At 50.2% G+C, this 13,712-nt stretch overlaps 2 protein-coding genes across 3 annotated transcripts in view; one reads left to right on the top strand and one right to left on the bottom strand.

The window, feature by feature from the left end:
• Window positions 1-7,177, bottom strand: part of TMEM127 (transmembrane protein 127) — a 13,672-nt gene extending 6,495 nt beyond the window's left edge. Inside the window, exons 1-2 of one of the 2 annotated variants that reach the window (XM_017524133.2) lie at window positions 7,021-7,177; window positions 6,290-6,664 (exon numbers count right to left, since the gene is read on the bottom strand). In XM_017524133.2, the coding sequence (XP_017379622.1) occupies window positions 6,290-6,533 (244 nt within the window). In that variant the 5' untranslated portion in view covers window positions 6,534-6,664; window positions 7,021-7,177. The remainder of the gene's footprint in view (window positions 1-6,289; window positions 6,665-7,020) is intronic. The other variant, XM_017524134.2, reaches the window with a different exon arrangement.
• A 37-nt stretch (window positions 7,178-7,214) lies between these two features.
• Window positions 7,215-13,169, top strand: CIAO1 (cytosolic iron-sulfur assembly component 1). The gene is made up of 7 exons (XM_017524132.2): window positions 7,215-7,632; window positions 8,473-8,621; window positions 8,777-8,888; window positions 8,991-9,079; window positions 9,926-10,127; window positions 10,731-10,818; window positions 12,120-13,169. The coding sequence occupies exons 1-7, from the start codon at window positions 7,494-7,496 to the stop codon at window positions 12,358-12,360; spliced, it is 1,020 nt and encodes a 339-aa protein (XP_017379621.1). The 5' UTR covers window positions 7,215-7,493; the 3' UTR covers window positions 12,361-13,169.
• The last annotated feature ends 543 nt before the right edge of the window (window positions 13,170-13,712 follow it).

The raw sequence follows: 13,712 nt of genomic DNA, 5'->3' as shown, positions 1-13,712 counted from the left end.
AAAAAAAAAAAAAAAAAAAAAAGCTGAGAGAGTTCTTCTTGGGGTCTACATGGCATGCGGCAGGGATGGGGCAGTGTTCTTATAGTGCTTCCAAGAATAACCTGCCAGAGGTCACATGCTGCTCTGCAGCAGGCCATGTCAGATTCCACTCACATTACTAATGAGGCCAGGCACTTGGAATGAGAAAAGTAATACAAGGGAGCTTCAAGGAGACTGTGTTGTTTCTTTGGCTAGATGATGAACACAAGGATGTTTATTTTATTATCCTTAAAAATGAACATCCATGACATATACTCCTACTGTCTTATGTTTCATTATACATGAATTTTAGTAATATTAGGAGACATGCACATGATAAAAAGCTTCCGAGAGGACATCCCTCTCCTTACAGAAGCCCACCTGCTCCTCCCCAACATTGTTGGAGGGACCTTGTATACCCCTCCCGGGACTGTCTGTGTACACAGATAGGTCAAATGTGATCCTCGTTAAGCCTCACTGTCCCCTTGGGGGATTTACCACACAGCTCAGTTGAGGAGTTGGGGGCTCCAAGAGGTAAAGTGGCTTCCTCCCTGCCACATGCTGCAGAGCTAGATTCCAAACTATGGTCAGGCTCCCCTGTACTGTGCTGCTCAGAATGTATTTTTCCCTGGAGATAATCAATCAAATCCTAAAGAGTTGCGCATGAATGAGGGGGTCAGCAGCTAACAGGAATACTGTTGGAGCCATCCTCGGAGCCAGCTGCTAAGCTTAGTAGAGGAACAGCTTGAAGCATGAAATCTCTCAAACAAACAAAAAAAGGTTTGGGTCATTAAGTCCCCATATGAGGAATTATTGGGCAAAACCTATCAGGCATGATGTCTAAGCTCCTGCAGCACTACAACCGTCAGAGCTTGCTCTTGGAAGTGGTCAGGACACCAGAAAGGCTCAGGACCTGGTGCCGAATCCTAGCTCTAGCACTTTGAGCAAGTCCCTTGAGTGTGCCAGACCCCTGTTTTCTCATTGATCAAATGAAAACAATAGCATCTGCCCCACCCACCACCAAGGCACACTGGGTCAGCTGATACCGTGCCCATGAAAGAGCAGCCACCTGTTCTGTTTCAACCTCGGCATGCGTTTCCTTCTTCTACCAAGACTTCCTTGACCACACGTAAGTCTGTGGAGACCAAGGCCTACTAAAGCCAGACTAACGGACTGCTCTACTAGTGTGACAATGTGATAGAGAGAAGGGGCTTTTGACCTAAAACTCCAACAGGTTTTGTTTCAATGTAACTGCCTTTCTCCACTCCAAAGCTGTGAGTAAACCCTCAGGGTCAGTGAGAAAACCAAATGTCAATTTCCCTCTGGGTAACATTAACAGATACCCCAGGGGCTTGCCCATGTAACAGGTGGGCTTTCCTCAGAGGGTCTTAGAGCACACAGGAAGAACAGGCAGTTATCCTAGACAGGCTTGGAGCCCAGCTCAGAGACTCTTCTGGAGTTAGTGTCTCAATGTCTTTCTCTTCTCCCTTCCTAGACATCAGTACAGCAGGGAAGGCAACAAACACCTGCTCCCATGAGGGGATTGCTAAAGAAAACCCCTGAAGGTTAATTATGTAGGATATTATCTGAGACAAAAATGGCCTGCAAGGCAGGACACTAACTTGAAATTCAAGCCAGTGGTGTAGTCCACAATGCCCCGGGTAGACAGAGAACGTGTCCTATCCTCCAACTGTGCTCTGGTCTGTTGATTTTAGTAAACACTTCTTGGCTGTGCCCTCTAGTCATCAGGGAAGTAGGTAGCTGTAATAGGATCCCGTGGAACTGACTTTGCTCAAAGTCACTGGTGAGTCACCGGGCTAGATTTGTTTTGAAGGTCCTGCCTCTTCCTGTCTAGCTGCCCATTGCTCTAACCACTCCCAACCCAAACAGTTTATAGGCAGAAAGGCTAAAGGGACTTCTGTCCCACCCCTGTCCCTCCTTGCTGGAGTCCCTGTGAATTAGAGACACTTTCCCACTGCCCCAATCCCTCTTAGCAGCTGTGCAACCTGCTCAGCCTCTCCCCAGTGTGACTTTTTTTTTTTTAGCTTCCAGACAGGCCTGTGACACAGGCCTCTAACAGGGCCCTCTAGTGCCTAGCCAGGTCATCCCACAGATACCAACAGGCCCCTCAGAACCTGGCAGTGTCATTTGCCCCAGTCACCACCTGTCAGGCACATAGGCTCTCCCTGGAAGGCCCTTGATCTTCCAGTGGCTGCTGTCAATTGTGATTCTCCCAACTTCCTCTCCCCAACTTCCTCATTCTCCAAAGATGCTTCCTGGGGCTGTTGCCATTGCCCTTTGCTGGCCACACTTGAGAGGCAGAAAGCCTCAGAAGAAATGACTATCTGAGGCTCCTCTTTCTGGGGCCACTAGAGGTCTGAGTCTATCTCCACCCAGCGCCAGGTTGAGAGCTGCATGAGAAGCAGGCACCGCTTGCAGGGGCAGTGGAGAAAATCCAGGATGGGATCTTCTTTTTTTTTAGAGAAAGGGTCTCACTCTGTACCCAGGCTGGAGTGCAGAGGCACGATGATAGCTCACTGCAGCCTCAAATTCTCGGGCTCAAGTGATCCTCCTGGCCTCCTGTTTCAGCCTCCCCAAGAGCTGAGATTATAGGAGTGGGCCACCACGCCCAGCCCAGGATGGGGTCTTTGGAGCCAGGTTTCATTGGCTAAAGCCTCTGAAGCTTTGTGAATGACAATGGGAGAGTGGATTTGCCCTGGGATCACCAACTAGAGCCCCAACACTGAGGTGATGAAGTTATGATAAAAAGCACAGATTTGGCTGGGCTTGTCATAAAACTCAATTAGAATAGGAAAGTGATAAGCCTTGAGTAGCTTTGATGGGAAATAAACTCAGAGCTCACTAAGGTGTTGTGGTAAGAGTATGGAACTTGGAGTCAATGTCCATTCGGATTAGCTGAGCAAACTAAGTAGCCTCCCTGAGCTGGGACCTTTGTGAAGTGGGGCTGATGACAGTACCTACCAAATAAAGATGCTGTTTAGGAGGAATAAAGCAGGCATGGGGTGTGATTAGCATAATGCTCAAGTGTGGCACTTGGGCAGGGGCTGAGAAATGGTAAGGCTGCTCCAGGGCGTGCTGGCTGCCCTACTCCCATCACCTGGAGACACCTGGCAGGGTCTGTTCTCCTTCTGGAAATATCAATATGCAGCTAGGAGCGGTGGCTCATGCCTGTAATCTCAGCACTTTAGGAGGCCTAGGAGGGTGGATTACTTGAGGTCAGGAGTTCGAGACCAGCATGATCAACATGGCAAAACCTCATCTCTACTAAAACTACAAAAATTAGCCAGGTGTGGTGGCACCTGTAGTCCTAGCTATTCAGGAGGCTGAGACAGAAGACTTGCTTGAACCTGGGAGGCAGAGGTTGCAGTAAGCCGAGATGGCGACAGCCTGGCAACAAAGACTCCATCTCAAAAAAAAAAAAAAAATCTATATGCACCACATCTGTGTTTGACAGCTCTGCTCCCTCTTGAGATTCGGAATACTCCAGGCTCCCAGGTCAGGACATCTGTTAGGCCCTGAGAATCACAACAGTCAATCAGGATACTACCTGTCTGAAGGCCCACTGGGTACCAACAAGTACAAAGAAAAAGGAGAGAAGACACAATCAGGGACCTCTGGATTCCTCACTGATTCCTCTATGACAGCTCATGAGGCACCACTGACAACACTCCTACTAATGGGCACAAAGTGTTCCTAGGAGATGGCCACAGGCAAGCAAGCAGAAACTACATACATGGGTTAAGATCTCTAAATATGTGAGCAAAGGTAATGTAAAGGTTAAGAAAACATGCTCTGCAAATGACAAAGTGGAGCCTGAATAATTTCTTTCTTTTCTTTTTTTTTGAGATGGAGTCTCACTCTGTCACCCAGGCTGGAGCGCAGTAGTGTGATCTGGGCTCACTGCAACCTCACTTCCTGGGTTCAAGCGATTCTCCTGCCTCAGCCTCCTGAGTAGCTGAGATTACAGGCACCAGCCACCAGACCCGGCTAATTTTTGTATTTTTAGTTGACATGGGGTTTCACCATGTTGGCCAGGCTGATCTTGAACTCCTGACCTTAGGTGATCCGCCTGCCTCAGCCTCCCAAAGTACTGGGATTACAGGCATGAGTCACTCCCAAGCACCTGGCCTGGCCTGAATAATTTCTTGGAAAGGGTAAATACACATGTAAACAAAGAGCTGCATCAAAAATTTACTTTTTTCTTTGAGACAGAATTTCGCTCTTGTGGCCCAGGCTGGAGTGCAGTGGTGCGATCCTGGCTCACTGCAACCTCCACCTCCCAGGTTTAAGCAATTCTCCTGCCTCAGCCTCCCAAGCAGCTGGGATTATAGTGCCCGCCACCATGCCTGGCTCAAAAATTTACTTTTATTTATTTATTTATTTATTTTTGAGACAGAGTTTCACTCTTGTTGCCCAGGCTGGAGTGCAATGGCGCGATCTCAACTCACCGCAACCTCCACCTACCAGTTCAAGTGATTCTTTTGTCTTAGCCTCCTGAGTAGCTGGGATTACAGGAATGCGCCACCATGCCTGGCTAATTATGTATTTTTAGTAGAGATGGGGTTTCTCCATGTTGGTCAGGCTGGTCTCAAACTCCTGACCTCAGGTGATCTGCCCGCCTTGGCTTCCCAAAGTGCTGGGATTACAGGCATGAGCCACTGTGCCCGGCCCTTTTATTTTTAACATGCCTTCAACAAGGATGCCCACCAAAGTGAAATAATTATGAGATTGTTCCTTATGACAGCTGAAGTAAAACAAAGGATAAAAACCATAAATGAGATAGCATCATCTTACATTGGCATCACAGATGTGGAGTAGTCCCAGCTTTGCCACCCCCAACTGGGTAGCCTTGGGGAGATCATTCATTTTTCAGAGCCACAGCTAAGCACACCCCATGCTAGATTTCAGAGATCTAGTTTTCTAGATCTGATGGGTCTAGTGGTGGGAAGGTGGTATGGGTGCTTCAAAGAAAGCAAGTGCGGGGCAATGAGCTAAAAGAAAAACCACCAAGACTCACTCAAGCTTAATGCTCTTTGTGTGATCAGCAACATGACAGAGAAAAGGCTGTATATCACAAGGCCTCTGTCATGTGCATAACTTTGGCTTTAACGAGCCAACCCAGCAAAGAGTATCATTAAGGCAAAATCTGGAATCAACCAGAAGCCCCCAATCTTCTACAAAATCACCCTACAGCCTCTAAAACGCAAGAGAGATACAGAACAGTAAGAAAACACTCAGAGAAAGACAACAGTTGGCCACAAGGATGAGGCTTTTCAGCCTAAACCTGCAGAAACACAGTTATGTTCCAATGCACAGACAGGAACTTGGACCTTTTCACCAAATCCCAGTGCCTGAATCCTTCAGGAGGTAACATGCAGATATCTAACAGAAAGTGCTTCTGATAGGCGGTTCAGTAAACCGGTTCAGAATGCATCACAGCCAGGGAATAGCACAGGGAGGATATAAGACCTTCAAAATGGTTCAAAAGACCTTGGGGTTGATGAACTATGCTGTTCTAAGGACTGTTTGGGGTCCATTGATTATTGCTAGGGTAAAAAGCAGGTGTTAAGAGTCCAGTCCTGCCCTCACATTAGTTTTTACTGGAGATAATATTGGGCAGGATGAACTATGGGAGCCCCTAGGACCCTCTCATAGTCCGTTGTCTATCTGGCTGGAAAGCGTGTTGATGAACAAAGCAACCTTGCCTCTGTCAGGCACACTTGTAATGGTTCCAAGAGCCAAATTCCAACTGTTGTACTGAGGGTGGCAATAGAACTGTTTTCTGATTACCTAAAATGCCACAGATCCCCTTCTTCTCTAATAAACATCCAATTATATAGAACTCTAAAATATCTTTTAAAACCCACTCATATTAAAAGTTCCTTTTTCTCCATTAATCAGCCTGCCCCAAAGGTTTCCCATATCCCACAGGTTCCTTAGAAGGGGCCAGCTAACTGTGATACTTAGCACCCTTATCTTTTCTTGATACACAGCATCCTTCCTCCAACAGAATCCTAAAATAGCAGCAGTCAGGATTAACATGGCTGTGAGGAGTAGGTGCTTAGCTGAATAACATCAGAATTAATGAGGGGCCGGACCCCAAACAGAGCCACCTGGTGGGCAGGAACGCCAGGCAGGAATGGGGCTGTTTCCTTCAACCAAGTGTCTGGTCCCTGGCTATCTTTGCTTCAGCGAGAACCACATTCTGCCCCCCGCCGAGGCCTGAAGGGCCAGTGCGCAGCACCCTCACCTTTCAGCAGGTCCGGGTGCACATAGCCCAACACGTCGGAGACCCCCAGCTCCTGGCGGGAACAGGTGCCTCCGTGGATGTGCAACCAGGCGGGCTCGGCAAGGGCAGTGCACAGCGCCGTGATGGACAGGGCGCCAGGCAGGGCCGAGGCCAGGCTACGCTCCGGCTGCTTGGGCAGAGCGCTGCCTCCCGGGCTCCTCCGCCGGCGCCCGCCGGGCAGCCCTGCGCCTCCGGGGGCGTACATGCCCGGGGCCGCCCGCCGTCGCTCCGCAGTCGCTGCTGGTTGCCGCCGACCTCCGCGGGGCGCGCAGAACCTCACAGTTCGGTGGAGGAGAGCAACGCTCCGGGTACGCTGCAGGTGAGGCCGGCGCTGGGCTGTCAGGGTTGACACCAGAGGATGGGGGGGAGGGACCCAGGGCTGACAGAGACGGGGAGGGCTGCGGGGATTCGGGGGGCGGGGACAGGAGACTCCGAAATGGGACTGCGGGACGACAACCGGAGAGGGCCAGAGGCCAGATGGGGTCTGGGTAGACTCGGGTGGGGGGTGGAGGGATAGGGTATCGGCTTCTGCTGGAGGAAAGACCCGCACTCAGGGTCTCCGCCAGAGGGTGTCGAGGGGCGGCGGACCGGGCTGGGCCGCGGGGATCGGGGACCGGTGATCTGGGACCGGCGGTTTGGGGTGCGACCTGTGCGGAGAAAAGACCCTTCCCACGCTGCCCATTGTTCCTCACCAGTCAGCAGGACTCAGGGCTGGGATCGCGCCGCTCAGCCCAGTCCCGGGCTTCTCGGCTGCCAGGGGCCGAGTGTTCCCAGGCCCCAATCCCGCAACGCCCGGACAGACCCGGGCCCGATGCACTTCCGGCTTCCTCCTCCTCTGCCTCCGCCTCCTCCGGCTGCCCGCCCCGTCCCCCGTGCGCGTCACAGCCTGCGCGCGCCGCCGGCTCTCCGCAGGGCCTCACGGGATTGGTAGTTCGAGGCGTCCTGTGATGGTTTCCCTGCGGAGGTGAAGGGAGCGACTACAATTCCCAGAGGGCCACGCGACCGCAGCCGTAGGCACCTGAGTTCCCTGGGCGACCCTGGTCCTCCGGCGGAAGCTGGAGCCTCTGGCGGCCGCTGGCACCTAGAGTGGGCGGCGCGCCGCTTGAGACCTGCTGTCTGCGCAGTTGACTCTGACCGCCCCCACCTCTCCCTGCGTCGGGCTGCCATGAAGGACTCGCTGGTGCTGCTGGGCCGTGTCCCGGCGCACCCGGACTCCCGCTGCTGGTTCCTGGCCTGGAACCCCGCGGGGACCCTGCTGGCCTCGTGCGGCGGCGACCGGAGAATCCGCATCTGGGGCACCGAGGGTAAGGCCTAGCCTGGCTGCGCGGCCCTCGGCGCTGAGGGCACCGCCTGCGCATAGTGCGGGCGCGCAGCCGGCCGGGGAGACTGACCCTGTTCCTGACAGGGAGAGTCGGATCTTAGCCGCCCAGAGAAGGGCTTTACAGGCAAAGAAGTCTGCAACTATTGGGAGCAAAAACGTCAGCAGACAAGCTGAAATGTCGAGGGAATTGTGGTAGCTGCTGAGGCAGGAAAATGGGAAGAGAAAGGTGGTAGGAAAGTGGCCTGCAGAATAACTTGAGACTGGATGTTCAGATTTCATACCGAGGGCATTGGGGAACCCATGGCAATTTTAGATCAGATTTGTTTTAGAAAGATGCCTCCAGAGGCTGGGTGCAGTGGCTCACGCCTATAATCCTAGCACTGTGGAAGGCAAAGGCGGGTGGATCACCTGAGGTCAAGAGTTCAAGACCAGCCTGGCTAACGTGATGAAACCCTGTCTCTACTAAAAATACAAAATTAGCCAGGCGTGGTGGCAGTCACCTGTAATCCCACCTACTCGAGAGGCTGAGGCAGGACAATCCCATGAACCCAGGAGGCGGAGGTTACAGTGAGCTGAGATCGTACCATTGTACTCCAGCCTGGGCATCAGAACCAAAACTCCGTCAAAAAAAAAAAAAAAAGAAAAAAGAAAAGAAAAGGCCTCCAGAGGAAGTAGAGTCAGTTGCATCTTTGTAAAATCTGTGAAATACACTCCCCGAGCTTTCCCCCACTAGCCTGACTCCAATGCTAGCTAGCCCCCCAATATCAAATAGCTTCATGGTGCTGCACCAAGCTCCAGAGCCTGGCCTGCGCTCCACCTTTAGGTGACAGCTGGATCTGCAAGTCTGTCATTTCTGAAGGCCACCAGCGCACCGTGCGGAAGGTGGCCTGGTCCCCCTGCGGTAATTACCTGGCCTCTGCCAGCTTTGATGCTACCACTTGCATTTGGAAGAAGAACCAGGATGACTTTGAGGTACCCAGGCTGGTTGGGACCAGAATTATTGCCCGTTTGCTCCCCAGGGCTGGTTCGGGAACCTGAGCCAACCTGTGCCAGTTGGGATGTACCCATGGGAAGGGCCTTAGGGGAGTTAGCTGCTGTTAATTATCATTTTCCTTCCCCCTTCACAGTGTGTAACCACTCTTGAGGGCCATGAAAATGAGGTCAAGTCAGTGGCTTGGGCCCCATCTGGCAACCTCCTGGCCACTTGCAGCCGAGATAAGAGTGTTTGGGTCTGGGAAGGTGAGTCCAGGTCCCTCCAGGTGAATTGGGAACCACCTGACAGCCCCCTCTGTGTCCCTGACAGGGTCGGCTCTTGGGTTCCCTTCTTTTTCTCTCCCACAGTTGATGAAGAGGATGAGTATGAATGTGTCAGTGTTCTCAACTCCCACACACAGGATGTCAAGCATGTGGTTTGGCACCCAAGTCAGGAGGTAAGAGTTAGGAAAGGTCTCTTGTGGAAGGGCTCTGGTGTGCAGGCTTGTGCCCAGCCTTCCTTTGTTTTCCAGCCTTAATTTAGCTTTTACAGGAATCTCTGTCTGTGAACAAAAAACATTAGCCCTTCTATAAAAACAGATCTGGCTGGGTGCAGTGGCTCACACCTATAATCCCAGCACTTCGGGAGGCTAAGGCAGGAGTTCAAGACCAGCCTGGCCAACATGGTGAAACCCTGTTGCTATTAAAAATACAAAATTAAGGCCGGGCGCGGTGGCTCACGCCTATAATCCCAGCACTTTGGGAGACCGAGGCGGGTGGATCACGAGGTCAAGAGCTCGAGACCATCCTGGTCAACATGGTGAAACCCCGTCGCTACTAAAACTACAAAAAATTAGCTGGGCATGGTGGCGCGTGCCTGTAATCCCAGCTACTCAGGAGGCTGAGGCAGGAGAATTGCCTGAACCCAGGAGGCGGAGGTTGCGGTGAGCCAAGATCGCGCCATTGTACTCCAGCCTGGGTAACAAGAGCGAAACTCCGTCTCAAAAACAAACAAACAAAAAAATACAAAATTAGCAGGGTGTGGTGGTGGTTGCTCATAGTCCCAGCTGCTTGGGAGGCTGAGGCAGGAGAATCATTTGAACCCAGGAGACAGAGGTTACAGTGAGCCAAGATTGTGCCACCGCACTCCAACCTCGGCAACAGGAGGGAAAGTCTATCTCAAGAAAATTAAGTAAATTAATTAATAAATTAATTAAAATAAAAGCAGATCCCTGGGACCGACCTGTCCTGCACTTCCTGGGGCACACAGACACATGTTGGGTCTCCTTTCCCTCTTCCCCCAGCTCTTAGCCTCTGCCAGCTATGATGACACAGTGAAGCTGTACCGGGAAGAAGAGGATGACTGGGTATGCTGTGCCACCCTTGAGGGCCATGAATCCACTGTGTGGAGCTTGGCCTTTGACCCCAGTGGCCAGCGCCTGGCATCTTGCAGTGATGACCGTACTGTGCGCATCTGGCGCCAGTATCTACCAGGCAACGAACAAGGTGAGAGTCCATTAGTAGAGCTAAAGAAGACCCATCTCTCAGGGGATTCACAGTCTGCAAAGACATATATGAGTCAGAGCAAATCAGGGTAAAAGGTAAGATGTGCCACAAGAGGGCTCTGGATGGAGTGCTGGAAGATTCGGGAAAGCTTTGTGGAACAGGGGCCATTTAATCTGCATTTAAGAGGGTATATAGAATTTTAACATGATAATTTCACGTGAGAATTCCAGGTGAAAACAGTGTGAGTAAACGTAACAATGGCGGGAATGCCTAGCCTGATGTGAGGAGTGGTAATTCATTTAAATGGGGCATAGGATATCTAGGGTTTGAAGAGGAATAAAGTGGGTGAGTCAGCTGGTGGGTGGCCTTCACAGGCAGACTTAAGTAGTTACATATAGTCTGCAACAGAACAGTGGATGTTTCCTTCTCAGAATTCTGCTTGAGAAAGGCCAGTCTGGCCATAGTGTGTAAGGTAGATCAGCGAGGATGGGGACAGGAATGGAAATGTGGACTCATAATTAGTTGAAGACGAGGGTGAGGGAAGGTAAGTTAGGTGCCTAGGACATAGGAACGTCTTAAGTGTAAGAGAAATCTGTCTTGCAGGGGTGGCATGCAGTGGCTCTGACCCCAGTTGGAAATGTGTCTGTACTTTGTCGGGCTTCCACTCAAGGACCATTTATGACATTGCTTGGTAAGACGCTATCCCCCATCCCCATCCCATCCCCATAAAGCAGAGATTTCAGAGAAGGCATGACCCATGTAGCCCTCTGCAACCTTGGGGGGTGCTTGGGAATTGAGGGCAGCCATCCCCATTCCTTATCAGCCCTGACTCTACCATGCTGGTTTACAGCATTCATGGGAGCAAGAAACAATTCCAGGCTGTGAGGACAGCACCAGGGCTTGGGGTTCACACAGCTTGTGCTGTCCAGAAGTTATTATTGAATCTGCATTCATGGCTGGGGTTTTTATGGCTTGGTAACACTGACTCTGTCCTTTGGAAGCTGGGAAAGCTACACCATTCGTATAGGAGAGTAGGTCAGAGGGTAGTTCTGGCCCTGAGAATTGATCCCTAGGAAATAATCCAAAACAGTGAAAAAAAAAACTGATAAGCACTCAAGCTTGCTTTATATTAGCATTTGGGAATCACCTATTCAACAAAAGTGAACTTAAGTAAATTATGGTAGAACTCAGCTTGTCATATCACTGTTTAAAGAAGGGTTAGGAAGCCAGGCGCGGTGGCTCATGCCTGTAATCCCAGCATTTTGGGAGGCCGAGGTGGGTGGATCACCTGAGGTAGGGAGCTCAAGACCAGCCTGTCCAACATGGATCAACCCTGTATTTAAAAATAAAATAAAATAAAATAAAATAATAAAATAAAAAAGGGGTTAAAAATACTTTATTTTGGCTGAGGAAAGTGGCTCATACCTTTAATCGCAGCACTTTGGGAGACTAAGGCAGGTGGATCACTTGAGGTCGGGAGTTCGAGACCAGCCTGGCCAACATGATAAAACCCTGTCTGTACTGAAAATACAAAAATTAGTGGGGCATGGTGGCACACACCTATAGTCCCAGCTACTTGGGAGGCTGAGGCAGGAAAATCACTTGAACCTGGGAGGTGGAGGTTGCAGTGAGCAGAGATTGCGCCACTGTACTCTAGCCTGGGCGACGGGGCAAGACTCCATCTCAAAAAAAAAAAAAAAAAAAAGAATACTTTATGACATGGGAAACTGCTTATGCCAAGTGAGAAAAGTGCAGTTCATAACTGCATGTAGTTTTTTAGGGTAATCATAGTAGGGGAAAAAAACTAGATGGCAGCATCTGAAGATGTAAGGGTGGGTAATATTTGTGACTCCTTATTAGTTAGGGAAACATTTTAAGAGGAGGTTTTTAGCTGAGGCCTGAAGTTAGGAAAGAGAACAGACCAGGAACTATGGAACAAGTATCTCCTGCCTAATCAGTCAGGTATGCCCACTGATGTCACTTTCCTTCCAGGTGTCAGCTGACAGGGGCCCTGGCTACAGCTTGTGGGGATGATGCGATCCGTGTGTTTGAGGAGGATCCAAACTCAGATCCACAGCAGCCCACCTTCTCCCTGACAGCCCACTTGCATCAGGCCCATTCCCAAGATGTCAACTGTGTGGCCTGGAACCCCAAGGAGCCAGGGCTGCTGGCCTCCTGCAGTGATGATGGGGAGGTGGCCTTCTGGAAGTATCAGCTGCCTGAAGGCCTCTGAGCTACCTCGACTTTGGACAGCATAATGACTCCCCAGAAAATGTCATGAGATTTTGCCAGCCCCTGAGAGGACCAGGAGGAGCATCCTTGACCTTCATTTAACCTGGCTCACTTCTATTTAGACTTGGGTGGAAGTATGGAGCCACAGAACTGCTCTCCTTCCCCTCCTTTGACATGAGGCCCTCAGTAAAGAGCTACAGAACATCTGTACATTGTTATACCACCAATTTTTCTTGCATTAGGGTACAGTGTTAAATTTTTTGGGGGTAAATATACTATTTATAATCACTGTGTATAGTAGAAGGGGGTATATATCTCAGGCCTTTCTGAAGTTGTAAGACTTAAATGATCCATCTTCATCCCGAGCCCTCTTTTATAAGGATATTCATAAAAGAATTCCATGGTGAATCCTTGTCTGAAATAGGTCCTGCCTCTCCAGTTTCTGGGTAAATCTTTGCATTTAAGACATCCAGTCAATATTGAAGGAAATTTTTCTCTGAATGTAGGTTCGAGTGAGGGGCATCTCTGCTTTCCCTTAGAAACCCTCATATACATCCTGCACTGTTATGCTGTGATGGCAACAGGATAGAAAAAAATGGAGAAAGACAGGAACCCTAAAAGGGAGAGTTATTACTGGCCACAGGCCCTATATTCTCAACAGGGATGCAAATTGCTTCTTCAGTAGGGATTAAAAAAAAAAAAAGTAGTTTGTGGTCCTCCTAAGGCCCACAGGACATATAGTGTGGCTGTGGTACTCCATTTTCATGGCAGTGAGTGATCAGAAAGAAGGCTCCTTAGGGAAGTGGTGACGAAAACCAGTTGAGAAACACTGCCTTCAGAAGTCAGTGTTAAAGCTCGCTAAGGTTGTCTCGACAGTCACTTCTAAATAGGTTCTAATGTGACAATGGTCTCCAAAACTACAGCCTTCCCGTAAGTTTAATCTGTGACCTTAGATTTTAGAAAGACAGTGGGGTGGTACCTAGAGTAGTGGTTCTCAAAGGATGTGGTCTGTAGATCTTGGGAGTCCCAAGACCCTTTCAGGGAGGATCTGTGAGGTCAACTGCTGGCACTGCAGCATGAATCAAGGTTGTGGCAGCAAACTTCTAGTAGTTTTGACACATCCTTGATAAAACAAATAACAGTGGCTAACTGTATTGTTGACCTAGCTGGGCACGGTGGCTCATGCTTGTAATCCCAGCACTTTGGGAGGCCAAGGCGGGCAGATCTCCTGAGGTCAGGAGTTCAAGACCAGCCTGACCAACATGGAGAAACCCTGTCTTTACTAACAGTTAGCCAGGCATAGTGCCACATGCCTGTAATCCCAGCTACTTGGGAGGCTGAGGCAGGAAAATC

Source organism: Cebus imitator, unplaced genomic scaffold, assembly GCF_001604975.1.
Source record: "Cebus imitator isolate Cc_AM_T3 unplaced genomic scaffold, Cebus_imitator-1.0 Scaffold31, whole genome shotgun sequence".
NCBI lineage: Eukaryota > Metazoa > Chordata > Mammalia > Primates > Cebidae > Cebus > Cebus imitator.
The sequence above is the reverse complement of the archived record's forward strand: the minus strand, read 5'-3'. Positions and strand labels throughout refer to the sequence as shown.

Coding starts and splice junctions, on each gene's coding strand:
- CIAO1 (XM_017524132.2), top strand. CDS start 7,494: ATGAAGGACTCGCTGGTGCTGCTGGGCCGTGTCCCGGCGCACCCGGAC. Junction 8,622..8,776: donor AGAACCAGGATGACTTTGAG/GTACCCAGGCTG, acceptor CCCCCTTCACAG/TGTGTAACCACTCTTGAGGG. Junction 10,128..10,730: donor TCTACCAGGCAACGAACAAG/GTGAGAGTCCAT, acceptor TCTGTCTTGCAG/GGGTGGCATGCAGTGGCTCT.